The sequence below is a fragment of the Scyliorhinus torazame genome, chromosome 6 (genome assembly GCF_047496885.1).
Source record: "Scyliorhinus torazame isolate Kashiwa2021f chromosome 6, sScyTor2.1, whole genome shotgun sequence".
Classification (NCBI taxonomy): domain Eukaryota; kingdom Metazoa; phylum Chordata; class Chondrichthyes; order Carcharhiniformes; family Scyliorhinidae; genus Scyliorhinus; species Scyliorhinus torazame.
Genome location: NC_092712.1, coordinates 8,353,806 through 8,381,504, shown reverse-complemented (window position 1 = coordinate 8,381,504; position 27,699 = coordinate 8,353,806). Strand labels below are relative to the sequence as shown.

The following is a 27,699-nucleotide window of genomic DNA, read 5'->3' as shown; positions in this document are numbered from 1 at the left end:
CTCAATGCTCTCAAACTCCCCACTGTCTCTCATTTCGTAATGTTCTCAATCTCCCCACTGTCTCTACTCTCTCAATGTTCTCAATCTCCCCAATGTTTCTCCTCCCTCAATGCTCTCAATCGTCCCATTGCCTCTCCTCTCTCAATGCTCCCAAACTCCCCACTGTCTCTCATTTCTTAATGTTCTCAATCTCCCCACTGTCTCTCCTCTCTCAATGTTCTCAATCTCCCCACTGTCTCTCTTCTCTCAATGATTTCAATCTCCCCACTGTCTCTACTCTCTCAATGTTCTCAATCTCCCCAATGTTTCTCCTCCCTCATTGCTCTCAATCTTCCCACTGCCTCTCCTCTCTCAATGCTCTCAAACTCCCCACTGTCTCTCCTCTCTCAATGTTCTCAATCTCCCGACTGTCTCTCCTCTCTCAATGTTCTCAATCTTCCCACTGTCTCTCCTCTCTCAATGTTCTCAAACTCCCCATTGTCTCTCCTCTCTCAATGTTCTCAATAAACCCACTGTCTCTCCTCTCAAGGTTCTCATCTCCCCACTGTCTCTCCTCTCTCAATGTTCTCAAACTCCCCACTGCCTCTCCTCTCTCAATGTTCTCAATTCAGCCACTGTCTCTCCTCTCAAGGTTCTCATCTCCCCACTGTCTCTCCTCTCTCAATGTTCTCAATTCACCCACTGTCTCTCCTCTCAAGGTTGTCATCTCCCCACTGTCTCTCCTCCCTCAATGTTCACAACCTCCCGACTGTCTCTCCTCTCTCAATGTTCTCAATCTCCCCACTGTCTCTCCTTTCTCAAGGTTCTCATCTCCCCACTGTCTCTCCTCTCTCAATGTTCTCATTCTCCCGACTGTCTCTCCTCTCTCAATGTTCTCAATCTCCCCACTGCCTCTCCTCGCTCAATGTTCTCAATTCACACACTATCTCTCCTCTCTCAATGTTCTTAATCTCCCCATTGCCTCTTCTCTCTCAATGTTCTCAATTTAACCACTGTCTCTCCTCTCTGATTGTTCTCAATCTCCCGACTGTCTCTCCTCTCTCAATGTTCTCAAACTCCCCACTGTCTCTCCTCTCTCAATGCTCTCAATCTTCCCACTGCCTCCTACCTCAATGTTCTCAATTCACCCACTATCTCTCCTCTCTCAATGGTCTTAATCTCCCCACTGTCTCTCCTCTCTCAAGGTTCTCATCTCCCCACTGTCTCTCCTCTCACAATGTTTTCAATCTCGTGACTGTCTCTCCTCTCCCAATGCTCTCAAACTCCCCACTGTCTCTCATTTCTTAATGTTCTCAATTCACCCACTGTCTCTCCTCTCTCAATGTTCTCAAGCCCCCCACTGTCTCTCCTCTCACAATGTTTTCAATCTCGTGACTGTCTCTCCTCTCTCCATGCTCTCAATCTCCCCACTGTCTCTCCTTTCTCAAGGTTCTCATCTCCCCACTGTCTCTCCTCTCTCAATGTTCTCAATCTCCCGACTGTCTCTCCTCTCTCAATGTTCTCAATCTTCCCACTGTCTCTCCTCTCTCAATGTTCTCTAGCCCCCCACTGTCTCTCCTCTCACAATGTTCTCAATCTCCCCACTGCCTCTCCTCTCTCAATGTTCTCAATCTTCCCACTGTCTCTCCTCTCTCAATGTTCTCAATCCCCGCACTGTTTGTCCTCTCTCAATGTTCTCAAACTCCCCACTGTCTCTCCTCTCTCAATGTTCTCAATTCACCCACTGTCTCTCCTCTCAAGGTTCTCATCTCCCCACTGTCTCTCCTCTCTCAAAGTTCTCAAACTCCCCACTGTCTCTCCTCTCTCAATGTTCTCAATTCACCCACTGTCTCTCCTCTCAAGGTTCTCATCTCCCCACTGTCTCTCCTCTCTCAATGTTCACAACCTCCCGACTGTCTCTCCTCTCGCAATGTTCTCAATCTCCCCACTGTCTCTCATTTTTCAAGGTTCTCAATTTAACCACTGTCTCTCTTCTCTGAATGATCTCAATCTCCCCACTGTCTCCTCTCTCAATGTTCTCAATCGCCCCATTGTCTCTCCTCTCTGAATGTTCTCAAACTCCCCACTGTCTCTCCTCTCTCAATGCTCTCAATCTTCCCACTGCCACCAACCTCAATGTTCTCAATTCACCCACTATCTCTCCTCTCTCAATGGTCTTAATCTCCCCACTGTCTATCCTCTCTCAAGGTTCTCATCTCCCCACTGTCTCTCCTCTCACAATGTTTTCAATCTCGTGACTGTCTCTCCTCTCTCCATGCTCTCAATCTCCCCACTGTCTCTCCTTTCTCAAGGTTCTCATCTCCCCACTGTCTCTCCTCTCTCAATGTTCTCAATCTCCCGACTGTCTCTCCTCTCTCAATGTTCTCAATCTTCCCACTGTCTCTCCTCTCTCAATGTTCTCTAGCCCCCCACTGTCTCTCCTCTCACAATGTTCTCAATCTCCCCACTGCCTCTCCTCTCTCAATGTTCTCAATCTTCCCACTGTCTCTCCTCTCTCAATGTTCTCAATCCCCGCACTGTTTGTCCTCTCTCAATGTTCTCAAACTCCCCACTGTCTCTCCTCTCTCAATGTTCTCAATTCACCCACTGTCTCTCCTCTCAAGGTTCTCATCTCCCCACTGTCTCTCCTCTCTCAATGTTCTCAAACTCCACACTGTCTCTCCTCTCTCAATGTTCTCAATTCACCCACTGTCTCTCCTCTCAAGGTTCTCATCTCCCACTGTCTCTCCTCTCTCAATGTTCACAACCTGCCGACTGTCTCTCCTCTCGCAATGTTCTCAATCTCCCCACTGTCTCTCCTTTCTCAACGTTCTCATCTCCCCACTGTCTCTCCTCTCTCAATGTTCTCATTCTCCCGACTGTCTCTCCTCTCTCAATGTTCTCAATCTCCCCACTGCCTCTCCTCTCTCAATGTTCTCAATCTCCCCACTGCCTCCTACCTCAATCTTCTCAATTCACCCACTATCTCTCCTCTCTCAATGGTCTTAATCTCCCCACTGTCTCTCCTCTCTCAAGGTTCTCATCTCCCCACTGTCTCTCCTCTCACGATGTTTTCAATCTCGTGACTGTCTCTCCTCTCTCAATGTTCTCAATCTTCCCACTGCCTCTCCTCTCTCAATGCTCTCAAACTCCCCACTGTCTCTCATTTCGTAATGTTCTCAATCTCCCCACTGTCTCTACTCTCTCAATGTTCTCAATCTCCCCAATGTTTCTCCTCCCTCAATGCTCTCAATCGTCCCATTGCCTCTCCTCTCTCAATGCTCCCAAACTCCCCACTGTCTCTCATTTCTTAATGTTCTCAATCTCCCCACTGTCTCTCCTCTCTAAATGTTCTCAATCTCCCCACTGTCTCTCTTCTCTCAATGATTTCAATCTCCCCACTGTCTCTACTCTCTCAATGTTCTCAATCTCCACAATGTTTCTCCTCCCTCATTGCTCTCAATCTTCCCACTGCCTCTCCTCTCTCAATGCTCTCAAACTCCCCACTGTCTCTCCTCTCTCAATGTTCTCAATCTCCCGATTGTCTCTCCTCTCTCAATGTTCTCAATCTCCCCACTGCCTCTCCTCTCTCAATGTTCTCAATCTTCCCACTGTCTCTCCTCTCTCAATGTTCTCAAACTCCCCATTGTCTCTCCTCTCTCAATGTTCTCAATAAACCCACTGTCTCTCCTCTCAAGGTTCTCATCTCCCCACTGTCTCTCCTCTCTCAATGTTCTCAAACTCCCCACTGCCTCTCGTCTCTCAATGTTCTCAATTCACCCACTGTCTCTCCTCTCAAGGTTCTCATCTCCCCACTGTCTCTCCTCTCTCAATGTTCTCAATTCACCCACTGTCTCTCCTCTCAAGGTTGTCATCTCCCCACTGTCTCTCCTCCCTCAATGTTCACAACCTCCCGACTGTCTCTCCTCTCTCAATGTTCTCAATCTCCCCACTGTCTCTCCTTTCTCAAGGTTCTCATCTCCCCACTGTCTCTCCTCTCTCAATGTTCTCATTCTCCCGACTGTCTCTCCTCTCTCAATGTTCTCAATCTCCCCACTGCCTCTCCTCGCTCAATGTTCTCAATTCACACACTATCTCTCCTCTCTCAATGTTCTTAATCTCCCCATTGCCTCTTCTCTCTCAATGTTCTCAATTTAACCACTGTCTCTCCTCTCTGATTGTTCTCAATCTCCCGACTGTCTCTCCTCTCTCAATGTTCTCAAACTCCCCACTGTCTCTCCTCTCTCAATGCTCTCAATCTTCCCACTGCCTCCTACCGCAATGTTCTCAATTCACCCACTATCTCTCCTCTCTCAATGGTCTTAATCTCCCCACTGTCTCTCCTCTCTCAAGGTTCTCATCTCCCCACTGCCTCTCCTCTCTCAATGCTCTCAAACTCCCCACTGTCTCTCATTTCTTAATGTTCTCAATTCACCCACTGTCTCTCCTCTCTCAATGTTCTCAAGCCCCCCACTGTCTCTTCTCTCACAATGTTCTCAATCTCCCCACTGCCTCTCCTCTCTCAATGTTCTCAATCTTCCCACTGTCTCTCCTCTCTCAATGTTCTCAATCCCCCCACTGTTTGTCCTCTCTCAATGTTCTCAAACTCCCCACTGTCTTTCCTCTCTCAATGTTCTCAATTCACCCACTGTCTCTCCTCTCAAGGTTCTCATCTCCCCACTGTCTCTCCTCTCTCAATGTTCTCAATTCACCCACTGTCTCTCCTCTCTCAATGTTCACAACCTCCCGACTGTCTCTCCTCTCGCAATGTTCTCAATCTCCCCACTGTCTCTCCTTTCTCAAGGTTCTCATCTCCCCACTGTCTCTCCTCTCTTAATGTTCTCATTCTCCCGACTGTCTCTCCTCTCTCAATGTTCTCAATCTCCCCACTGCCTCTCCTCTCTCAATGTTCTCAAACTCCCCACTGTCTCTCCTCTCTCAATGTTCTCAATTCACCCACTGTCTCTCCTCTCAAGGTTCTCATCTCCGCACTGTCTCTCCTCTCTCAATGTTCACAACCTCCCGACTGTCTCTCCTCTCGCAATGTTCTCAATCTCCCCACTGTCTCTCCTTCTCAAGGTTCTCATCTCCCCACTGTCTCTCCTCTCTCAATGTTCTCATTCTCCCGACTGTCTCTCCTCTCTCAATGTTCTCAATCTCCCCACTGCCTCTCCTCGCTCATTGTTCTCAATTTAACCACTGTCTCTCTTCTCTGAATGATCTCAATCTCCCCACTGTCTCCTCTCTCAATGTTCTCAATCCCCCCACTGTCTCTCCTCTCTAAATGTTCTCAATCTCCCGACTGTCTCTCCTCTCTCAATGTTCTCAAACTCCCCACTTTCTCTCGTCTCTCAATGCTCTCAACCTCCCCACTGCCTCCTACCTCAATGTTCTCAATTCACCCACTATCTCTCCTCTCTCAATGGTCTGAATCTCCCCACTGTCTCTCCTCTCACAATGTTCACAACCTCCCGACTGTCTCTCCTCTCGCAATGATCTTAATCTCCGCACAGTCTCTCCTCTCTCAAGGATCTCATCTCCCCACTGTCTCTCCTCTCACAATGTTTTCAATCTCGTGACTGTCTCTCCTCTCTCAATGTTCTCAATCTCCCGACTGTCTCTCTTCTCTCAATGATTTCAATCTCCCCACTGTCTCTCCTCTCTCAATGTTCTCAATCTCCCGACTGCGTCTCCTCTCTCAATGGTCTCAAGCCCCCCACTGTCTCTCCTCTCACAATGTTCTCAATCTCCCCGCTGCCTCTCCTCTCTCAATGTTCTCAATCTTCCCACTGTCTCTCCTCTCGCAATGTTCTCAAACTCCCCACTGTCTCTCCACTCGCAATGTTCTCAATTCACCCACTGTCTCTCCTGTCTCAATGCTCTCAATCTCCCCACTGCCTCTTCTCGCTCAATGTTCTCAATTCACACACTATCTCTCCTCTCTCAATGTTCTTTATCTCCCCATTGCCTCTCCTCTCTCAATGTTCGCAATTTACCCACTGTCTCTCCTCTCTCAATGTTCTCAATCTCCCTACTGTCTCTCTTCTCTGAATGATCTCAATCTCCCCACTGTCTCTCCTCGCTCAACGTTCTCAATCTCCCACTGCCTCTTCTCTCTCAAAGTTTTCAATCTCCCCACTGTTTCTCCTCCCTCAATGCTCTCAATGTCCCCACTGCCTCTCCTCTCTCAATGCTCTCAAACTCCCCACTGTCTCTCCTCTCTCAATGTTCTCAATCTCCCGACTGTCTCTCCTCTCTCAATGTTTTCAATCACCCCATTGTCTGTCCTCGCTCAATGTTATCATCTTCCCACTGTCTCTCCTCTCCCAAGGTTCTCATCTCCCCACTGTCTCTCCTCTCTCAATGTTCTCAATCTCCCCACTGTCTCTCCTCTCTCAATGTGCTCCATCTCCCACTGTCTCTCCTCTCTCAATGTTCTCAATCCCCCTACCGTCTCTCCTCTCTCAATGATCTCAATCTCCCGACTGTGTCTCCTCTCTCAATGTTCTCAATCTCCCCACTGTCTCTCCTCTCTCTATGCTTTCAATCACCCCATTGTCTCTCCTCGCTCAATGTTATCATCTTCCCACTGTGTCTCCTCTCTCAAGGTTCTCAATCCCCCCACTGTCTCTCCTCTCTCAATGTTCTCAATCTCCCCAGTCTCTCTTCTCTCAATGTTCTCAATTTCCCCACTTTTTCTCCTCTCTCAATGTTCTCAACCTCCCCAATGTCTCTCCTCTCTCAATGTTCTCAATCCCCCTACTGGCTCTCCTCTCTCAATGTTCTCAATCTCCCCACTGTCTCTTCTCTCTCAATGTTCTCAATCTCCCCAATGTCTCTCCTCTCTCAATGTTCTCAATCCCCCTACTGGCTCTCCTCTCTCAATGTTCTCAATCTCCCCACTGTCTCTTCTCTCTCAATGTTCTCAATCTCCCCACTGTCTCTCCTCGCTCAACGTTCTCAATCTCCCCACTGTCTCACCTCGCTCAACGTTCTCAATCTCCCCACTGTCTCTCCTCTCTCAATGTTCTCATCTCCCCACTGTCTCTCCTCTCTCAATGTTCTCAATCCCCCCACTGTCTCTCCTCGCTCAACGTTCTCAATCTCCCCACTGTCTCACCTCGCTCAACGTTCTCAATCTCCCCACTGTCTCTCCTCTCTCAATGTTCTTAATCTCCCGGCTGTCTCTCCTCTCTCAATGTTCTCAATCCCCCCATTGTCTCTCCTCTCTCAATGTTCTCATCTCCCCACTGTCTCTCCTCTCTCAATGTTCTCAATCCGCCCACTGTCTCTCCTCTCTCAATGTTCTCAATCTCCTGACTGTCTCTCCTCTCTCAATGTTCTCAATCTCCCCACTGTCTCTCCTCTCTCAATGTTCTCACTCTCCCCACTGTCTCTCCTCTCTCAATGTTCTCAATCTCCCGGCTGTCTCTCCTCGCTCAACGTTCTCAATCTCCCCACTCTCTCACCTCGCTCAACGTTCTCAATCTCCCCACTGCCTCTCCTCTCTCAATGTTCTCAATCTTCCCACTGTCTCTCCTCTCTCAATGTTCTCAATCCCCCCACTGTTTGTCCTCTCTCAATGTTCTCAAACTCCCCACTGTCTTTCCTCTCTCAATGTTCTCAATTCACCCACTGTCTCTCCTCTCTCAATGCTTTCAATCACCCCATTGTCTCTCCTCGCTCAATTTTATCATCTTCCCACTGTCTCCCCTCTCTCAATGTTCTCAATCACCCTACAGTCTCTCCTGTCTCAATCTCCCCACTGTCTCTCCTCTCTCAATGTTCTGAATCTCCCCACTATCTCTCCTCTCTCAATGTTCTCAATCTCCCCACTGTCTCTCCTCTCTCAATGTTCTCAATCTCCCCACTGTCTCTCCTCTCTCAATGTTCTCAATCTCCGACTGTCTCCCCTCTCTCAATGTTCTCAATCTCCCCACTGTCTCTCCTCTCTCAATGTTCTCAATCTCCCCACTGTCTATCCTCTCTCAATGTTCTCAATCTCCGACTGTCTCTCCTCTCTCAATGTTCTCAATCCACTCGCTGTCTCTCCTCTCTCAATGTTCTCAACCTCCCGACTGTCTCACTCACTCAATCTTCTCAATCTCCCCACAGTCTCTCCTCTCTCAATGTTCTCAATCCCCCCACTGTCTCTCCTCTCTCAATGTTCACAATCTCCCCACTGTCTCTCCTCTCTCAATCTTTTCAATCTCCCCACTGTCTCTCCTCTCTCAATGTTCTCAATCTCCCCACTGTCTCTCCTCTCTCAATGTCCTCAATCTCCCCATTGTCTCTCCTCTCTCAATGCTCTCAATCTCCGCACTGTCTCTCCTCGCTCAATGCTCTCAATTCACCCACTGTCTCTCCTCTCTCAATGTTTTCAATCACCCTATTGTCTCTCCTCGCTCAATATTATCATCTTCCCACTGTCTCTCCTCTCTCAAGGTTCTCATCTCCCCACTGTCTCTCCTCTCTCAATGTTCTCAATCTCCTGACTGTCTCCCCTCTCTCAATGTTCTCAATCTCCCTACAGTCTCTCCTGTCTCAATCTCCCCACTGTCTCTCCTCTCTCAATGTTCTCAATCTCCCCACTGTCTCTCCTCTCTCAATGTTCTCAATCTCCGACTGTCTCCCCTCTCTCAATGTTCTCAATCTCCCCACTGTCTATCCTCTCTCAATGTTCTCAATCTCTGACTGTCTCTCCTCTCTCAATGTTCTCAATCCACTCGCTGTCTCTCCTCTCTCAATGTTCTCAACCTCCCGACTGTCTCACTCACTCAATGTTCTCAATCTCCCCACAGTCTCTCCTCTCTCAATGTTCTCAATCCCCCCACTGTCTCTCCTCTCTCAATCTTTTCAATCTCCCCACTGTCTCTCCTCTCTCAATGCTCTGAATCTCCGCACTGTCTCTCCTCTCTCAATGCTCTCAATCTCCGCACTGTCTCTCCTCTCACTCTGTTTTCACAGTCCAGGGAAAATATCTTGACAAATAGTTGTCATAAAGGCTACATTTTGGTGAATGATAATGAATTAGATTAGCAGGGGCACAATCACAAATTGTTCTTACCTGTTCTTCTGGAGTAATTCTTTATTCAACAACTTCTCCATCAACCCAGCCTCAATCTGGTCAAAAATCCTGCTGACTGCATCAAACATATTCACCTCCATCATGTCAATCACAAGCATCTTCCCGTACCTCGAGGAAAATAGACAATCAGTTAGCTATCCCCCTCCTCACTTTCCCCCTCCCCACTCTCCCCCTCCCCACTCTCCCCCTCCCGGCACTCACCCTCCTCACTCTCCCCCTCCCCACTCTCCCCCTCCCCATTCTCCCCTCCTCACTCTCCCCCTCCCCGCTCTCCCCCTCCCCACTCTCCCCCTCCCGGCACTCACCCTCCTCACTCTCCCCCTCCGCATTCTCCCCTCGTCACTCTCCCCCTCCCCGCTCTCCCCCTCCCCATTCTCCCCTCCTCACTCTCCCCCTCCCCGCTCTCCCCCTCCCCGCTCTCACGCTCCCCACTCTCCCCCACCCGGCTCTCCCCCTCCCGGCTCTCCCCCTCCCCACTCTCCCCCCTCCCGGCACTCACCCTCCACACTCTCCCCCTCCCCATTCTCATCCTCCTCACTGTCCACCTCCCCACTCTCCCCCTCCTCACTCTACCCCTCCCCACTCTCCCCTCCACGCTCTCCCCCTCCACACTCTCCCCCTCCCCATTCTCATCCTCCTCACTGTCCACCTCCACACTCTCCCACTCATCACTCTACCCCTCCCCACTCTCCCCTCCCCGCTCTCCCCCTCCTCACTCTCCCCCTCCTCACTCTCCCCCTCCTCACTCTCCCCCTCCTCACTCTCCCCCTCCCCGCTCTCCCCCTCCCCACTCTCCCCCTCCCCACTCTCCCCCTCCCCACTCTCCCCCTCCCCATTCTCCCCACCTCACTCTCCCCCTCCCCGCTCTCTCCCTCCCCACTCTCCCCCTCCCCATTCTCCCCTCCTCACTCACCCCCTCCCAGCTCTCCCCCTCCCCACTCTCCCCCTCCCCACTCTCCCCCTCCCCACTCTCCCCCTCCCGGCACTCACCCTCCACACTCTCCCCCTCCTCACTCTCCCCTCCTCACTCTCCCCACCTCACTCTCCCCATCCTCACTCTCCCCTCCTCACTCTCCCCCACCCCACTCTCCCCTCCTCACTCTCCCCCTCCTCACTCTCCCCCTCCTCACTCTCTCCTCCTCACTCTCTCCTCCTCACTCTCCCCCTCCTCACTCGCCCCCTCCTCACTCTCCCCCTCCTCACTCTCCCCTCCTCACTCTCCCCCTCCTCACACTCCCCCTCCCCATTCTCCCCTCCTCACTCTCCCCTTCCCGGCTCTCCCCCTCCCCACTCTCCCCCTCCCTACTCTCCCCCCTCCCGGCACTCACCCTCCACACTGTCCCCCTCCCCATTCTCATCCTCCTCACTGTCCACCTCCCCACTCTCCCCCTCCTCACTCTACCCCTCCTCACTCTCCCCTCCCCGCTCTCCCCCTCCTCACTCTCCCCCTCCTCACTCTCCCCCTCCTCACTCTACCCCTCCACACTCTCCCCTCCCCGCTCTCCCCCCTCCTCACTCTCCCCCTCCTCACTCTACCCCTCCACACTCTCCCCTCCCCGCTCTCCCCCTCCTCACTCTCCCCCTCCCCACTCTCCCCCTCCTCACTCTACCCCTCCACACTCTCCCCTCCCCGCTCTCCCCCTCCTCACTCTCCCCCTCCTCACTCTCCCACTCCTCACTCTCCCCCTCCTCACTCTCCCCCTCCTCACTCTCCACCTCCCCACTCTCCCCCTCCTCACTCTCCCCTCCTCACTCTCCCCCTCCCCACTCTCCCCCTCCACACTCTCCCCCTCCTCACTCTCCACCTCCCCACTCTCCCCCTCCTCACTCTACCCTCCTCACTCTCCCCCTCCTCACTCTCCCCCTCCTCACTCTACCCTCCTCACTCTCCCCCTCCTCACTCTCCCCCTCCCCACTCTCCCCTCCCCATTCTCCCCCTCCCCACTCTCCCCCTCCACACTCTCCCCTCCTCACTCTCCCCCTCCACACTCTCCCCTCCTCACTCTCCCCTCCTCACTCTCCCCTCCTCACTCTCCCCCTCCTCACTCTATCCCTCCTCACTCTCCCCTCCTCACTCTCCCCCTCCTCATTCACCCCCTCCTCACTCTCCCCTCCACACTCTCCCCTCCTCACTCTCCCCTCCACACTCTCCCCTCCCCACTCTCCCCCTCCACACTCCCCCCTCCTCACCCTCCCCTCCTCACTCTCCCCCTCATCACTCTCCCCTCCTCACTCTCCCCTCCTCACTCTCCCCTCCTCACTCTCCCCTCCTCACTCTCCCCTCCTGACTCTCCCCTCCTGACTCTCCCCTCCTGACTCTCCCCCTCCTCACCCTCCCCCTCCTCACCCTCCCCCTCCTCACTCTCCCCTCCTCACTCTCCCCTCCTCACGCTCCCCTCCTGACTCTCCCCTCCTGACGAACCCCCTCCACACTCTCCCCTCCTCACTCTCCCCTCCACACTCTCCCCTCCCCACTCTCACCCTCCTCACTCACCCCCTCCACACTCCCCCCTCCTCACTCTCCCCTCCTCACTCTCCCCTCCTCACTCTCTCCTCCTCACTCTCCCCTCCTCACTCTCCCCTCCTCACTCTCGCCTCCTCACTCTCGCCTCCTCACTCTCCCCTCCACACTCTCCCCTCCACACTCCCCCCTCCACACTCTCCCCTCCTCACTCTCCCCCTCCACACTCTCCCCCTCCCCACTCTCGCCTCCTCACTCTCCCATCCTCACTCTCCCCCTCCTCACTCTCCCCTCCTCACTCTCCCCTCCTCACTCTCCCCTCCTCACTCCCCCCTCCTCACTCTCCCCCTCCTCACTCTCCCCTCCTCACTCTCCCCTCCTCACTCTCCCCCTCCCCACTCTCCCCCTCCCGGCACTCCCCCTCCTCACTCTCCCCCTCCTCACTCTCCCCTCCTCACCCTAACCCTCCCCACTCTCCCCCTCCTCACTCTCCCCCTCCTCACTCTCCCCCTCCTCACTCTCCCCCTCCTCACTCTCCCCCTCCTCACTCGCCCCTCCTCACTCTCCCCCTCCCCACTTTCCCCCTCCTCACTCTACCCTCCTCACTCTCCCCCTCCTCACTCTCCCCCTCCTCACTCTCCCCCTCCTCACTCTCCCCCTCCTCACGCTCCCCCTCCTCACTCTCCCCTCCTCACTCTCCCCCTCCTCACTCTCCCCCTCTCCACTCTCCCCCTCCCCACTCTCCCCTCCTCGCTCTCGCCTCCCCGCTCTCCCCCTCCTCACTCTCCCCCTCCTCACTCTCCCCCTCCTCACTCTATCCCTCCTCACTCTCCCCCTCCTCACTCTCCCCCTCCCCACTCTCCCCTCCTCACTCTCCCCCTCCACACTCTCCCCTCCTCACTCTCCCCCTCCTCACTCTCCCCTCCTCACTCTCCCCTCCACTCTCTCCCCTCGCCACTCTCCCCCTCCACACTCCCCCCTCCTCACTCTCCCCCTCCTCACTCTCCCCTCTTCACTCTCCCCTCCTCACTCTCCCCTCCTCACTCTCCCCCTCCTCACTCTCCCCCACCCCACTCTCCCCTCCTCACTCTCCCCCTCCTCACTCTCCCCCTCCTCACTCTCCCCTCCTCACTCTCCCCCACCCCACTCTCCCCTCCTCACTCTGCTCTCCTCACTCTCCCCTCCTCACTCTCCCCCTCCTCACTCTCCCCTCCTTACTCTCCCCTCCTCACTCTCCCCCTCCTCACTCTCCCCCTCCCCACTCTCCCCTCCTCACTCTACCCCTCCACACTCTCCCCTCCCCGCTCTCCCCCTCCTCACTCTCCCCTCCTCACTCTCCCACTCCTCACTCTCCCCCTCCTCACTCTCCCCCTCCTCACTCTCCACCTCCCCACTCTCCCCCTCCTCACTCTCCCCCTCCTCACTCTCCCCCTCCTCACTCTCCCCTCCTCACTGTCCCCTCCTCACTCTCCCCTCCTCACTCTCCCCCTCCTCACTCTCCCCCTCCCCACTCTCCCCTCCCCATTCTCCCCCTCCCCACTCTCCCCCTCCACACTCTCCCCTCCTCACTCTCCCCCTCCACACTCTCTCCTCCTCACTCCCCCCTCCTCACTCTCCCCTCCTCACTCTCCCCCTCCTCACTCTATCCCTCCTCACTCTCCCCTCCTCACTCTCCCCCTCCTCATTCACCCCCTCCTCACTCTCCCCTCCACACTCTCCCCTCCTCACTCTCCCCTCCACACTCTCCCCTCCCCACTCTCCCCCTCCACACTCCCCCCTCCTCACTCTCCCCTCCTCACTCTCCCCCTCATCACTCTCCCCTCCTCACTCTCCCCTCCTCACTCTCCCCTCCTCACTCTCCCCTCCTCACTCTCCCCTCCTGACTCTCCCCTCCTGACTCTCCCCTCCTGACTCTCCCCCTCCTCACCCTACCCCCTCCTCACCCTCCCCCTCCTCACTCTCCCCTCCTCACTCTCCCCTCCTCACGCTCCCCTCCTGACGAACCCCTCCTGACGAACCCCCTCCTCACTCTCCCCTCCTCACTCTCCCCTCCTCACTCTCCCCCTCCACACTCTCCCCTCCTCACTCTCCCCTCCTCACTCTCCCCTCCTCACTCTCCCCCTCCTCACTCTATCCCTCCTCACTCTCCCCTCCTCACTCTCCCCCTCCTCATTCACCCCCTCCTCACTCTCCCCTCCACACTCTCCCCTCCTCACTCTCCCCTCCACACTCTCCCCTCCCCACTCTCCCCCTCCACACTCCCCCCTCCTCACTCTCCCCTCCTCACTCTCCCCCTCATCACTCTCCCCTCCTCACTCTCCCCTCCTCACTCTCCCCTCCTCACTCTCCCCTCCTCACTCTCCCCTCCTGACTCTCCCCTCCTGACTCTCCCCTCCTGACTCTCCCCCTCCTCACCCTACCCCCTCCTCACCCTCCCCCTCCTCACTCTCCCCTCCTCACTCTCCCCTCCTCACGCTCCCCTCCTGACGAACCCCTCCTGACGAACCCCCTCCTCACTCTCCCCTCCTCACTCTCCCCTCCACACTCTCCCCTCCCCACTCTCACCCTCCTCGCTCTCCCCGGCCTCACTCTCCCCTCCTCACTCACCCCCTGCTCACTCTCCCCTCCTCACTCTCGCCTCCTCACTCTCCCCTCCTCACTCTCCCCTCCACACTCCCCCCTCCTCACTCTCCCCTCCTCACTCTCCCCTCCTCACTCTCTCCTCCTCACTCTCCCCTCCTCACTCTCCCCTCCTCACTCTCGCCTCCTCACTCTCGCCTCCTCACTCTCCCCTCCACACTCTCCCCTCCACACTCCCCCCTCCACACTCTCCCCTCCTCACTCTCCCCCTCCACACTCTCCCCCTCCACACTCTCCCCTCCCCACTCTCGCCTCCTCACTCTCCCATCCTCACTCTCCCCCTCCTCACTCTCCCCTCCTCACTCTCCCCTCCTCACTCTCCCCTCCTCACTCCCCCCTCCTCACTCTCCCCCTCCTCACTCTCCCCTCCTCACTCTCCCCTCCTCACTCTCCCCCTCCCCACTCTCCCCCCTCCCGGCACTCCCCCTCCTCACTCTCCCCCTTCTCACTCTCCCCTCCTCACCCTAACCCTCCCCACTCTCCCCCTCCTCACTCTCCCCCTCCTCACTCTCCCCCTCCTCACTCTCCCCCTCCTCACTCTCCCCCTCGCCACTCTCCCCCTCCCCACTCTCCCCTCCTCGCTCTCGCCTCCCCGCTCTCCCCCTCCTCACTCTCCCCCTCCTCACTCTCCCCCTCCTCACTCTATCCCTCCTCACTCTCCCCCTCCTCACTCTCCCCCTCCTCACTGTCCCCTACTCACTCTCCCCCTCCTCACTCTATCCCTCCTCACTCTCCCCTCCTCACTCTCCCCCTCCTCACTCTCCCCCCTCCCACTCTCCCCTCCTCACTCTCCCCCTCCACACTCTCTCCCTCCTCACTCTCCCCCTCCTCACTCTCCCCTCCTCACTCTCCCCTCCACTCTCTCCCCTCGCCACTCTCCCCCTCCACACTCCCCCCTCCTCACTCTCCCCTCCTCACTCTCCCCTCCTCACTCTCCCCTCCTCACTCTCCCCCTCCTCACTCTCCCCCACCCCACTCTCCCCTCCTCACTCTCCCCCTCCTCACTCTCCCCCTCCTCACTCTCCCCTCCTCACTCTCCCCCACCCCACTCTCCCCTCCTCACTCTCCCCCTCCTCACTCTCCCCCTCCCCACTCTCCCCTCCTCACTCTCCCCTCCTCACTCTCCCCTCCTCACTCTCCCCTCCTCACTCTCCCCCTCCTCACTCTCCCCCTCCCCACTCTCCCCTCCTCACTCTCCCCTCCTCACTCTCCCCCTCCTCACTCTCCCCCTCCCCACTCTCCCCCTCCCCACTCTCCCCTCCTCACTCTCCCCTCCTCACTCTCCCCTCCTCACTCACCCCCTCCTCACTCACCCCCTCCTCACTCTCCCCTCCTCACTCTCCCCCTCCACACTCACCCCCTCCTCACTCTCCCCTCCTCACTCTCCCCCTCCCCACTCTCCCCCTCCTCACTACCCCCTCCCCACTCTCCCCTCCTCGCTCTCGCCTCCCCGCTCTCCCCCTTCTCACTCTCCCCCTCCTCACTCTCCCCCTCCTCACTCTATCCCTCCTCACTCTCCCCCTCCTCACTCTCCCCCTCCTCACTCTATCCCTCCTCACTCTCCCCTCCTCACTCTCCCCCTCCTCACTCTCCCCCTCCCCACTCTCCCCTCCTCACTCTCCCCCTCCACTCTCCCCTCCCCACTCTCCCCCTCCTCACTCTCCCCTCCTCACTCTCCCCTCCTCACTCTCCCCTCCCCACTCTCCCCCTCCACACTCCCCCCTCCTCACTCTCCCCTCCTCACTCTCCCCCTCCTCACGCTCCCCTTCTCACTCTCCCCCTCCTCACTCTCCCCTCCTCACTCTCCCCTCCTCACTCTCCCCCTCCACACTCTCCCCTCCCCACTCTCCCCCTCCACACTCTCCCCCTCCACACTCTCCCCCTCCTCACTCTCCCCTCCTCACTCTCCCCTCCTCACTCTCCCCTCCTCACTCTCCCCTCCTCACTCTCCCCTCCTCACTCTCCCCCTCCACACTCTCCCCTCCCCACTCTCCCCCTCCACACTCCCACCTCCTCACTCTCCCCTCCTCACTCTCCCCCTCCTCACTCTCCCCTCCTCACTCTCCCCTCCTCACTCTCCCCCTCCTCACGCTCCCCTTCCCACTCTCCCCTCCTCACTCTCCCCCTCCTCACTCTCCCCTCCTCACTCTCCCCTCCTCACTCTCCCCCTCCACACTCTCCCCTCCCCACTCTCCCCCTCCACACTCTCCCCCTCCACACTCTCCCCCTCCTCACTCTCCCCTCCTCACTCTCCCCTCCTCACTCTCCCCTCCTCACTCTCCCCTTCCACACTCTCCCCTCCCCACTCTCCCCCTCCACACTCCCACCTCCTCACACTCCCCTCCTCACTCTCCCCCTCCTCACTCTCCCCTCCTCACTCTCCCCTCCTCACTCTCCCCTCCTCACTCTCCCCCTCCTCACTCTCCCCTCCTCACTCTATCCCTCCTCACTCTCCCCCTCCTCACTCTCCCCCTCCTCGCTCTCCCCCTCCTCACTCTCCCCTCCTCACTGTCCGCTACTCACTCTCCCCCTCCTCACTCTATCCCTCCTCACTCTCCACTCCTCACTCTCCCCCTCCTCACTCTCCCCCTCCCCACTCTCCCCTCCTCACTCTCCCCCTCCACTCTCCCCTCCCCACTCTCCCCCTCCTCACTCTCCCCTCCTCACTCTCCCCTCCCCACTCTCCCCCTCCACACTCCCCCCTCCTCACTCTCCCCTCCTCACTCTCCCCCTCCTCACGCTCCCCTTCCCACTCTCCCCTCCTCACTCTCCCCTTCCTCACTCTCCCCTCCTCACTCTCCCCTCCTCACTCTCCCCCTCCACACTCTCCCCTCCCGACTCTCCCCCACCACACTCTCCCCCTCCACACTCTCCCCCTCCTCACTCTCCCCTCCTCACTCTCCCCTCCTCCCTCTCCCCTCCTCACTCTCCCCTTCCACACTCTCCCCTCCCCACTCTCCCCCTCCACACTCCCACCTCCTCACTCTCCCCTCCTCACTCTCCCCCGCCTCACTCTCCCCTCCTCACTCTCCCCTCCTCACTCTCCCCCTCCTCACTCTCCCCTCCTCACTGTCCCCTCCTCACTCTCCCCTCCTCACTCTCCCCTCCTCACTCTCCCCTCCTCACGCTCCCCCTCCTCACGCTCCCCCTTCCCACTCTCCCCTCCTCACTCTCCCCCTCCTCACTCTCCCCCTCCTCACTCTCCCCTCCTCACTCTCCCCTCCCCACTCTCCCCCTCCACACTCTTCCCCTCCTCACTCTCCCCTCCTCACTCTCCCCTCCTCACTCTCCCCTCCTCACTCTCCCCTCCTCACTCTCCCCTCCTCACTCTCCCCCTCCTCACTCTCCCGTCCTCACTCTCCCCTCCTCACTCTCCCCCTCCTCACTCTCCCCCTCCCCACTCTCCGCTCCTCACTCTCCCCTCCTCACTCTCCCCCTCCTCACTCTCCCCTCCTCACTCTCCCCCTCCTCACTCTCCCCTCCTCACTCTATCCCTCCTCACTCTCCCCCTCCTCACTCTCCCCCTCCTCGCTCTCCCCCTCCTCACTCTCCCCCTCCTCACTCTCCCCCTCCTCACTCTCCCCCCTCCTCACTCTCCCACTCCTCACTCTCCCCCTCCTCACTCTCCCCCTCCTCACTCTCCCCCTCCTCACTCTCCCCCTCCACACTCTCCCCTCCCCACTCTCCCCCTCCACTCTCCCCTCCCCACTCTCCCCCTCCTCACTCTCCCCTCCTCACTCTCCCCTCCTCACTCTCCCCTCCTCACTGTCCCCTCCTCACTCTCCCCTCCTCACTCTCCCCCTCCACACTCTCCCCTCCCCACTCTCCCCCTCCACACTCTCCCCCTCCACACTCTCCCCCTCCACACTCTCCCCCTCCTCACTCTCCCCTCCTCACTGTCCGCTACTCACTCTCCCCCTCCTCACTCTATCCCTCCTCACTCTCCACTCCTCACTCTCCCCCTCCTCACTCTCCCCCTCCCCACTCTCCCCTCCTCACTCTCCCCCTCCACTCTCCCCTCCCCACTCTCCCCCTCCTCACTCTCCCCTCCTCACTCTCCCCTCCTCACTCTCCCCTCCTCACTGTCCCCTCCTCACTCTCCCCTCCTCACTCTCCCCCTCCACACTCTCCCCCTCCCCACTCTCCCCCTCCACACTCTCCCCCTCCACACTCTCCCCCTCCTCACTCTCCCCTCCTCACTCTCCCCTCCTCACTCTCCCCTTCCACACTCTTCCCTCCCCACTCTCCCCCTCCACACTCCCACCTCCTCACTCTCCCCTCCTCACTCTCCCCCTCCTCACTCTCCCCTCCTCACTCTCCCCTCCTCACTCTCCCCCTCCTCACTCTCCCCTCCTCACTCTCCCCCTCCTCACTCTCCCCTCCTCACTCTATCCCTCCTCACTCTATCCCTCCTCACTCTCCCCCTCCTCACTCTCCCCCTCCTCGCTCTCCCCCCTCCTCACTCTATCCCTCCTCACTCTCCACTCCTCACTCTCCCCCTCCTCACTCTCCCCCCTCCCCACTCTCCCCTCCTCACTCTCCCCCTCCACTCTCCCCTCCCCACTCTCCCCCTCCTCACTCTCCCCTCCTCACTCTCCCCTCCCCACTCTCCCCCTCCACACTCCCCCCTCCTCACTCTCCCCTCCTCACTCTCCCCCTCCTCACGCTCCCCTTCCCACTCTCCCCTCCTCACTCTCCCCCTCCTCACTCTCCCCTCCTCACTCTCCCCTCCTCACTCTCCCCTCCTCACTCTCCCCTCCCCACTCTCCCGCTCCACACTCTCCCCCTCCACACTCTCCCCCTCCACACTCTCCCCCTCCTCACTCTCCCCCTCCTCACTCTCCCCTCCTCACTCTCCCCTCCTCACTCTCCCCTTCCTCACTCTCCCCTCCCCACTCTCCCCCTCCACACTCCCACCTCCTCATTCTCCCCTCCTCACTCTCCCCTCCTCACTCTCCCCTCCTCACTCTCCCCCTCCTCACTCTCCCCTCCTCACTCTCCCCTCCTCACTCTCCCCTCCTCACTCTCCCCTCCTCACTCTCCCCTCCTCACTCTCCCCTCCTCACTCTCCCCTCCTCACGCTCCCCCTCCTCACGCTCCCCCTTCCCACTCTCCCCTCCTCACTCTCCCCCTCCACACTCTCCCCCTCCTCACTCTCCCCTCCTCACTCTCCCCCTCCACACTCTCCCCTCCCCACTCTCCCCCTCCACACTCTTCCCCTCCTCACTCTCCCCTCCTCACTCTCCCCTCCTCACTCTCCCTACTCACTCTCCCCTCCTCACTCTCCCCTCCTCACTCTTCCCTCCTCACTCTCCCCTCCACTCTCTCCCCTCCCCACTCTCCCCCTCCACACTCCCACCTCCTCACTCTCCCTCCTCACTCTCCCCTCCTCACTCTCCCCTCCTCACTCTCCCCCTCCTCACTCTCCCGTCCTCACTCTCCCCTCCTCACTCTCCCCTCCTCACTCTCCCCCTCCTCACTCTCCCCCTCCCCACTCTCCGCTCCTCACTCTCCCCCTCCTCACTCTCCCCCTCCTCACTCTCCCCCCTCCTCACTCTCCCCTCCTCACTCTCCCCTCCTCACTCTCCCCTCCTCACGCTCCCCCTCCTCACGCTCCCCCTCCTCACGCTCCCCCTTCCCACTCTCCCCTCCTCAGCTCCCCCTCCTCACTCTCCCCCTCCTCACTCTCCCCTCCTCACTCTCCCCCTCACACTCTCCCCTCCCACTCTCCCCTCCACACTCCCCCCTCCTCACTCTTCCCCTCCTCACTCTCCCCTCCCCACTCTCCCCCTCCACACTCCCACCTCCTCACTCTCCCCCTCCTCACTCTCCCCTCCTCACTCTCCCCCTCCACCCTCTCCCCCTCCACCCTCTCCCCTCCCCACTCTCCCCCTCCACACTCCCACCTCCTCACTCTCCCCTCCTCACTCTCCCCTCCTCACTCTCCCCTCCTCACTCTCCCCTCCTCACTCTCCCCTCCTCACTCTCCCCCTCCTCACTCTCCCCCTCCTCACTCTCCCCCTCCTCACTCTCCCCTCCTCACTCTCCCCTCCTCACTCTCCCCTCCTCACTCTCCCCTCCTCACTCTCCCCCTCCTCCACGCTCCGCTCCTCACTCTCCCTCCTCACTCTCCCCCTCCTCACTCTCCCCCTCCTCACTCTCCCCCTCCTCACTCTCCCCTCCTCACTCTCCCCTCCTCACTCTCCCCTCCTCACTCTCCCCTCCTCACTCTCCCCTCCTCACTCTCCCCTCCTCACGCTCCCCCTCCTCACGCTCCCCCTCCTCACTCTCCCCCTTCCCACTCTCCCCTCCTCAGCTCCCCCTCCTCACTCTCCCCCTCCTCACTCTCCCCTCCTCACTCTCCCCCTCCTCACTCTCCCTCCTCACTCTCCCCTCCTCACTCTCCCCTCCTCACTCTCCCCCTCCTCACGCTCCCCCTCCTCACGCTCCCCCTTCCACTCTCCCCTCCTCAGCTCCCCCTCCTCACTCTCCCCTCCTCACTCTCCCCTCCTCACTCTCCCCCTCCACACTCTCCCCTCCCCACTCTCCCCCTCCACACTCCCCCCTCCTCACTCCTTCCCCTCCTCACTCTCCCCTCCTCACTCTCCCCTCCTCACTCTCCCCTCCTCAATCTCCCCCTCCTCACTCTCCCCTCCTCACTCTCCCCCCTCCACCCTCTCCCCTCCCCACTCTCCCCCTCCACACTCCCCCCTCCTCACTCTCCCCTCCTCACTCTCCCCTCCTCACTCTCCCCTCCTCACTCTCCCCTCCTCACTCTCCCCCTCCTCACTCTCCCCCTCCTCACTCTCCCCTCCTCACTCTCCCCTCCTCACTCTCCCCCTCCCTCACTCTCCCCTCCCTCACTCTCCCCTCCTCACTCTCCCCTCCTCACTCTCCCCCTCCTCACTCTCCCCCTCCCCACTCTCCCCTCCTCACTCTCCCCCCTCCTCACTCTCCCCCTCCTCACTCTCCCCTCCTCACTCTCCCCTCCTCACTGTCCCCTCCTCACTCTCCCCTCCTCACTCTCCCCTCCTCACTCTCCCCCTCCTCACGCTCCCCCTCCTCAGCTTCCCCTCCTCACTCTCCCCTCCTCACTCTCCCCTCCACACTCTCCCCCTCCACACTCTCCCCTCCCCACTCTCCCCCTCCTCACTCTTCCCCTCCTCACTCTCCCTCCTCACTCTCCCCCTCCTCACTCTCCCCCTCCTCACTCTCCCTCCTCACCTCCCCTCAGTCTCCCCCTCCACCCTCTCCCCCACCCCCACTCTCCCCCTCCACACTCCCACCTCCTCACTCTCCCCTCCTCACTCCTCCCCCTCCTCACCTCCCCCTCCTCACTCTCCCCTCCTCACTCTCCCCTCCTCACTCTCCCCTCCTCACTCTCCCCCACCTCACTCTCCCTCCTCACTCTCCCCTCCTCACTCTCCCCTCCTCACACTCCCCTCCTCACACTCCCCCCTCCACACCCCCTCCTCACTCTCCCCTCCTCACTCTCCCCTCCTCACTCTCCCCTCCTCACTCTCCCCCTCCCCACTCTCCCCTCCTCACTCTCCCCCTCCTCACTCTCCCCCTCCTCACTCTCCCCTCCTCACTCTCCCCCTCCCCACTCTCCCCCTCCCCACTCTCCCCCCTCCCCACTCTCCCCTCCTCACTCTCCCCCTCCCACTCACCCCTCCTCACTCTCCCCCTCCCCACTCTCCCCCCCCACTCTCCCCCTCCCACCACTCCCCCTCTCCCCCTCCCCACTCTCCCCCCTCCCGCACTCTCCACCCTCCTCACTCTCCCCCTCCTCACTCTCCCCCTCCCCACTCTCCCCCTCCCCACTCTCCCCCTCCCCCACTCTCCCCTCCTCACTCTCCCCCTCCCCACTCTCCCCCTCCACACTCTCCCCCTCCCACTCTCCCCCTCCTCCCCCTCCCACACTCCCCCCTCACGCACTCACCCTCCTCACTCTCCCCTCCTCACTCTCCCCTCCCACTCTCCCCCCTCCCCACTCTCCCCCCTCACCACTCACCCTCCTCACTCTCCCCCTCCTCACCTCCCCTACCCACTCTCCCCTCCCCACTCTCCCCCTCCCCACTCTTCCCCTCCCCACTCTCCCCTCCCACACTTCCCCCTCCCCACTCTCCCCTCCTCACTCTCACCCTCCCCACTCTCCCCTCCTCACTCTCACCCCTCCCCACTCTCCCCCTCCCCACTCTCCCCCTCCTCACTCTCACCCTCCACACTCTCCCCTCCTCACTCACCCCTCCTCACTCTCCCCCCTCCCCACTCACCCCCTCCTCACTCTCCCCCTCCTCACTCTCCCCCTCCCCACTCTCCCCTCCCCACACTCCCCCTCCCCACTCTCCACTCCTCACTCTCCCCCTCCCCACTCTCCCCCTCCCCACTCTCCCCCCCTCCCGCACTCACCCTCCTCACTCTCCCCTCCTCAATCTCCCCTCCCAATCTCCCCCTCCCTCACTCTCCCCCTCCTCAATCTCCCCCCCTCCTCACTCTCCCCCCTCCTCACTCTCCCCCTCCCATCTCCCCTCCTCACTCTCCCCCTCCCCACTCTCCCCCTCCTCAATCTCCCCCTCCCCACTCTCCCCCTCCCCACTCTCCCCCTCCCCACTCACCCTCCTCACTCTCCCCCTCCCTCACTCTCCCCTCCTCACTCTACCCCTCCCCACACTCCCCTCCTCACTCTCCCCCTCCTCACTCACCCCACCTCACTCTCCCCCACCTCACTCTCCCCTCCTCACTCTCCCCCTCCTCACTCTCCCCCTCCCACTCACCCCTCCTCACTCTCCCCCTCCTCACTCTCCCCCTCCTCACTCTCCCCCTCCTCACCTCCCTCCCACTCTCCCACTCCTCTCCCCCTCCTCAATCCCCCTCCTCACTCTCCCCCCCACACTCCCCCTCCCCTCACCCCCTCCCCACACTCCCCCTCCACACTCCCCCCTCCTCACTCCCCCTCCTCACTCTCCCCCTCCTCACTCTCCCCTCCTCACTCTCCCCCTCCTCACTCTCCCCCTCCTCACTCTCCCCCTCCTCACTCTCCCCCCCTCACTCTCCCCTCCTCACTCTCCCCCTCCTCACTCTCCCTCCTCACTCTCCCCCTCCTCACTCTCCCCTCCTCACTCTCCCCCTCCTCACTCTCCCCCTCCCCACTCTCCGCTCCCACTCTCCCCCTCCTCACTCACCCCCCCTCACTCTCCCCCCTCCTCACTCTCCCCTCCTCACTCTCCCCCTCCTCACTCTCCCCTCCTCACTCTCCCCTCCTCACTCTCCCCTCCTCACTCTCCCCCTCCTCACCTCCCCCACCCAGCTCCCCCTCCTCACTCTCCCCCTCCTCACTCACCCCTCCTCACTCTCCCCCTCCACACTCTCCCCCACCACACTCTCCCCTCCCCACTCTCCCCCTCCTCACTCTTCCCCTCCTCACTCTCCCCTCCTCACTCTCCCCTCCTCACTCTCCCCTCCTCACTCTCCCCTCCTCACTCTCCCCTCCTCACTCTCCCCCTCCTCACTCTCCCCCTCCACCCTCTCCCCTCCCCACTCTCCCCCTCCACACTCCCACCTCCCACTCTCCCCTCCTCACTCTCCCCCTCCTCACTCTCCCCCTCCTCACTCTCCCCCTCCTCACTCTCCCCTCCTCACTCTCCCCCTCCTCACTCTCCCCCTCCCCACTCTCCCCTCCTCACTCTCCCCCTCCTCACTCTCCCCCTCCTCACTCTCCCCTCCTCACTCTCCCCCCTCCCCACTCTCCCCCCCCTCCCCACTCTCCCCCTCCCCACTCTCCCCTCCTCACTCTCCCCCTCCCCACTCTCCCCTCCTCACTCTCCCCCTCCCCACTCTCCCCTCCTCACTCTCCCCCCTCCTCACTCTCCCCCTCCTCACTCTCCCCCTCCCCACTCTCCCCTCCTCACTCTCCCCCTCCCCACTCTCCCCCTCCCCACTCTCCCCCTCCCCACTCTCCCCTCCTCACTCTCCCCCTCTCCCCCTCCCCACTCTCCCCCCCTCCCGCACTCACCCTCCTCACTCTCCCCCTCCTCACTCTCCCCCTCCCCACTCTCCCCCTCCCCACTCTCCCCTCCTCACTCTCCCCCTCCCCACTCTCCCCCTCCCCACTCTCCCCCTCCACACTCTCCCCCTCTCCCCCTCCCCACTCTCCCCCCTCCCGCACACACCCTCCTCACTCTCCCCTCCTCACTCTCCCCTCCCACTCTCCCCCTCCCCACTCTCCCCCCTCCCGCACTCACCCTCCTCACTCTCCCCCTCCTCACTCTCCCCCTACCCACTCTCCCCCTCCCCACTCTCCCCTCCCCACTCTTCCCCTCCCCACTCTCCCCTCCTCACTTCCCCCTCCCCACCTCCCCTCCTCACTCTCACCCTCCCCACTCTCCCCTCCTCACTCTCACCCTCCCCCACTCTCCCCCTCCCCACTCTCCCCCTCCTCACTCTCCCCCTCCACACTCCCCCTCCTCACTCTCCCCTCCTCACTCACCCCCTCCCCACTCTCCCCCTCCTCACTCTCCCCCCTCCTCACTCTCCCCCTCCCCACTCTCCCCCTCCCCACTCTCCCCCTCCCCACTCTCCCCTCCTCACTCTCCCCCTCCCCACTCTCCCCCCTCCCCACTCTCCCCCCCTCCCGCACTCACCCTCCTCACTCTCCCCTCCTCAATCTCCCCTCCTCAATCTCCCCCTCCTCAATCTCCCCCTCCTCACTCTCCCCCTCCTCACTCTCCCCCCTCCCCATTCTCCCCTCCTCACTCTCCCCCTCCCCACTCTCCCCTCCTCAATCTCCCCCTCCCCACTCTCCCCCTCCCCACTCTCCCCCCTCCCGGCACTCACCCTCCTCACTCTCCCCCCTCCTCACTCTCCCCTCCTCACTCTACCCCTCCCCACTCTCCCCTCCTCACTCTCCCCCTCCTCACTCTCCCCCTCCTCACTCTCCCCTCCTCACTCTCCCCCTCCTCACTCTCCCCTCCTCACTCTCCCCCTCCTCACTCTCCCCTCCTCACTCTCCCCCTCCTCACTCTTCCCCCTCCTCACTCTCCCCCTCCTCACTCTCCCCCTCCTCACTCTCCCCTCCTCACTCTCCCCCTCCTCACTCTCCCCCTCCTCAATCTCCCGCTCCCCACTCTCCCCCTCCCCACTCTCCCCTCCTCACTCTCCCCTCCCCGCTCTCCCCCTCCTCACTCTCCCCCTCCTCACTCTCCCCCTCCTCACTCTCCCCTCCCCGCTCTCCTCCTCCTCACTCTCCCCTCCCCGCTCTCCCCCTCCTCACTCTCCCCCTCCCCACATCCCCTCCTCACTCTCCCCTCCCCGCTCTCCTCCTCCTCACTCTCCCCCTCCTCGCTCTCCCCCTCCTAAACCTCCCCTCCTCACTCTCCCCTCCTCACTCTCCCCCTCCTCGCTCTCCCCCTCCTCGCTCTCCCCCTCCTCACTCTCCCCCTCCTCACTCTCCCTCTCCTCACTCTCCCCCTCCTCACTCTATCCCTCCTCACTCTATCCCTCCTCACTCTCCCCTCCTCACTCTCCCCCTCCTCACTCTCCCCTCCTCACTCTCCCCGTCCTCGCTCTCCCCCTCCTCACTCTCCCCTCCTCACTCTCCCCCTCCTCACTCTCCCCCTCCTCACTCTCCCCCTCCCCACTCTCCCCCTCCCCACTCTCCCCTCCTCACTCTCCCCCTCCCCACTCTCCCCCTCCCCACTCTCCCCTCCTCACTCTCCCCCTCTCCCCCTCCCCACTCTCCCCCCTCCCGGCACTCACCCTCCTCACTCTCCCCTCCTCACTCTCCCCCTCCCACTCTCCCCCTCCCCACTCTCCCCCCTCCCGGCACTCACCCTCCTCACTCTCACCCTCCCCACTCTCCCCCTCCCCACTCTCCCCCTCCTCACTCTCCCCCTCCACACTCTCCCCTCCTCACTCTCCCCTCCTCACTCTCCCCTCCCCACTCTCCCCCTCCTCACTCTCCCCCCTCCTCACTCTCCCCCTCCCCACTCTCCCCTCCCCACTCTCCCCCTCCCCACTCTCCCCTCCTCACTCTCCCCCTCCCCACTCTCCCCCTCCCCACTCTCCCCCCTCCGGCACTCACCCTCCTCACTCTCCCCTCCTCAATCTCCCCTCCTCAATCTCCCCCTCCTCAATCTCCCCCTCCTCATTCTCCCCCTCCTCACTCTCCCCCCTCCTCACTCTCCCCCTCCCCATTCTCTCCTCCTCACTCTCCCCCTCCCCACTCTCCCCTCCTCAATCTCCCCCTCCCCACTCTCCCCCTCCCCACTCTCCCCCCTCCCGGCACTCACCCTCCTCACTCTCACCCCTCCTCACTCTCCCCTCCTCACTCTACCCCCTCCCCACTCTCCCCCTCCTCACTCTCCCCCTCCTCACTCTCCCCTCCTCACTCTCCCCCTCCTCACTCTCCCCCTCCTCACTCTCCCCCTCCTCACTCTCCCCCTCCTCACTCTCCCCTCCTCACTCTCCCCCTCCTCACTCTCCCCCCTCCTCACTCTCCCCCTCCTCACTCTCCCCCTCCTCACTCTCCCCCTCCTCACTCTCCCCCTCCTCACTCTCCCCCTCCTCAATCTCCCCCTCCCCACTCTCCCCCTCCCCACTCTCCCCTCCTCAATCTCCCCCTCCCCACTCTCCCCCTCCCCACTCTCCCCTCCTCACTCTCCCCTCCCCGCTCTCCCCCCTCCTCACTCTCCCCCTCCTCACTCTCCCCCTCCTCACTCTCCCTCTCCTCACTCTATCCCTCCTCACTCTATCCCTCCTCACTCTCCCCTCCTCACTCTCCCCTCCTCACTCTCCCCGTCCTCAGCTCTCCCCCTCCTCACTCTCCCCCTCCTCACTCTCCCCCTCCTCACTCTCCCCCTCCTCACTCTCCCCCTCCTCACTCTCCCCCTCCCCACTCTCCCCTCCCCACTCTCCCCTCCTCACTCTCCCCCTCCCCACTCTCCCCCTCCCCACTCTCCCCTCCTCACTCTCCCCCTCTCCCCCTCCCCACTCTCCCCCCTCCCGGCACTCACCCTCCTCACTCTCCCCTCCTCACTCTCCCCCTCCCACTCTCCCCCTCCCCACTCTCCCCCCTCCCGGCACTCACCCTCCTCACTCTCCCCCCTCCTCACTCTCCCCCCCTCCCTCCCACTCTCCCCTCCCCACTCTCCCCCTCCCCACTCTCCCCTCCTCTCACTTCCCCCTCCCCACTCTCCCCTCCTCACTCTCACCCTCCCCACTCTCCCCTCCTCACTCTCACCCTCCCCACTCTCCCCCTCCCCACTCTCCCCCTCCTCACTCTCACCCTCCACACTCTCCCCTCCTCACTCTCCCCTCCTCACTCTCCCCCTCCCCACTCTCCCCCTCCTCACTCTCCCCTCCTCACTCTCCCCCTCCCCCCACTCTCCCCTCCCCACTCTCCCCATCCCCACTCTCCCCCTCCTCACTCTCCCCCTCCCCACTCTCCCCCTCCCCACTCTCCCCCCTCCCGGCACTCACCCTCCTCACTCTCCCCTCTCACTCTCCCCTCCTCAATCTCCCCTCCTCAATC

General features: G+C 60.7%; 1 protein-coding gene across 6 annotated transcripts in view; it reads right to left on the bottom strand.

The window, feature by feature from the left end:
- Nucleotides 1–27,699, bottom strand: part of LOC140424662 (IQ motif and ankyrin repeat domain-containing protein 1-like) — a 775,223-nt gene that overhangs the window by 85,386 nt on the left and 662,138 nt on the right. For 5 of the 6 annotated variants that reach the window (XM_072507913.1, XM_072507908.1, XM_072507910.1 and 2 more), the window contains one exon: nt 9,047–9,175. The exons of the other annotated variant lie outside the window; for it this stretch is intronic. In XM_072507913.1, coding sequence (XP_072364014.1) covers nt 9,047–9,175 — 129 coding nt within the window. The remainder of the gene's footprint in view (nt 1–9,046; nt 9,176–27,699) is intronic. 6 annotated transcript variants of the gene reach the window in all.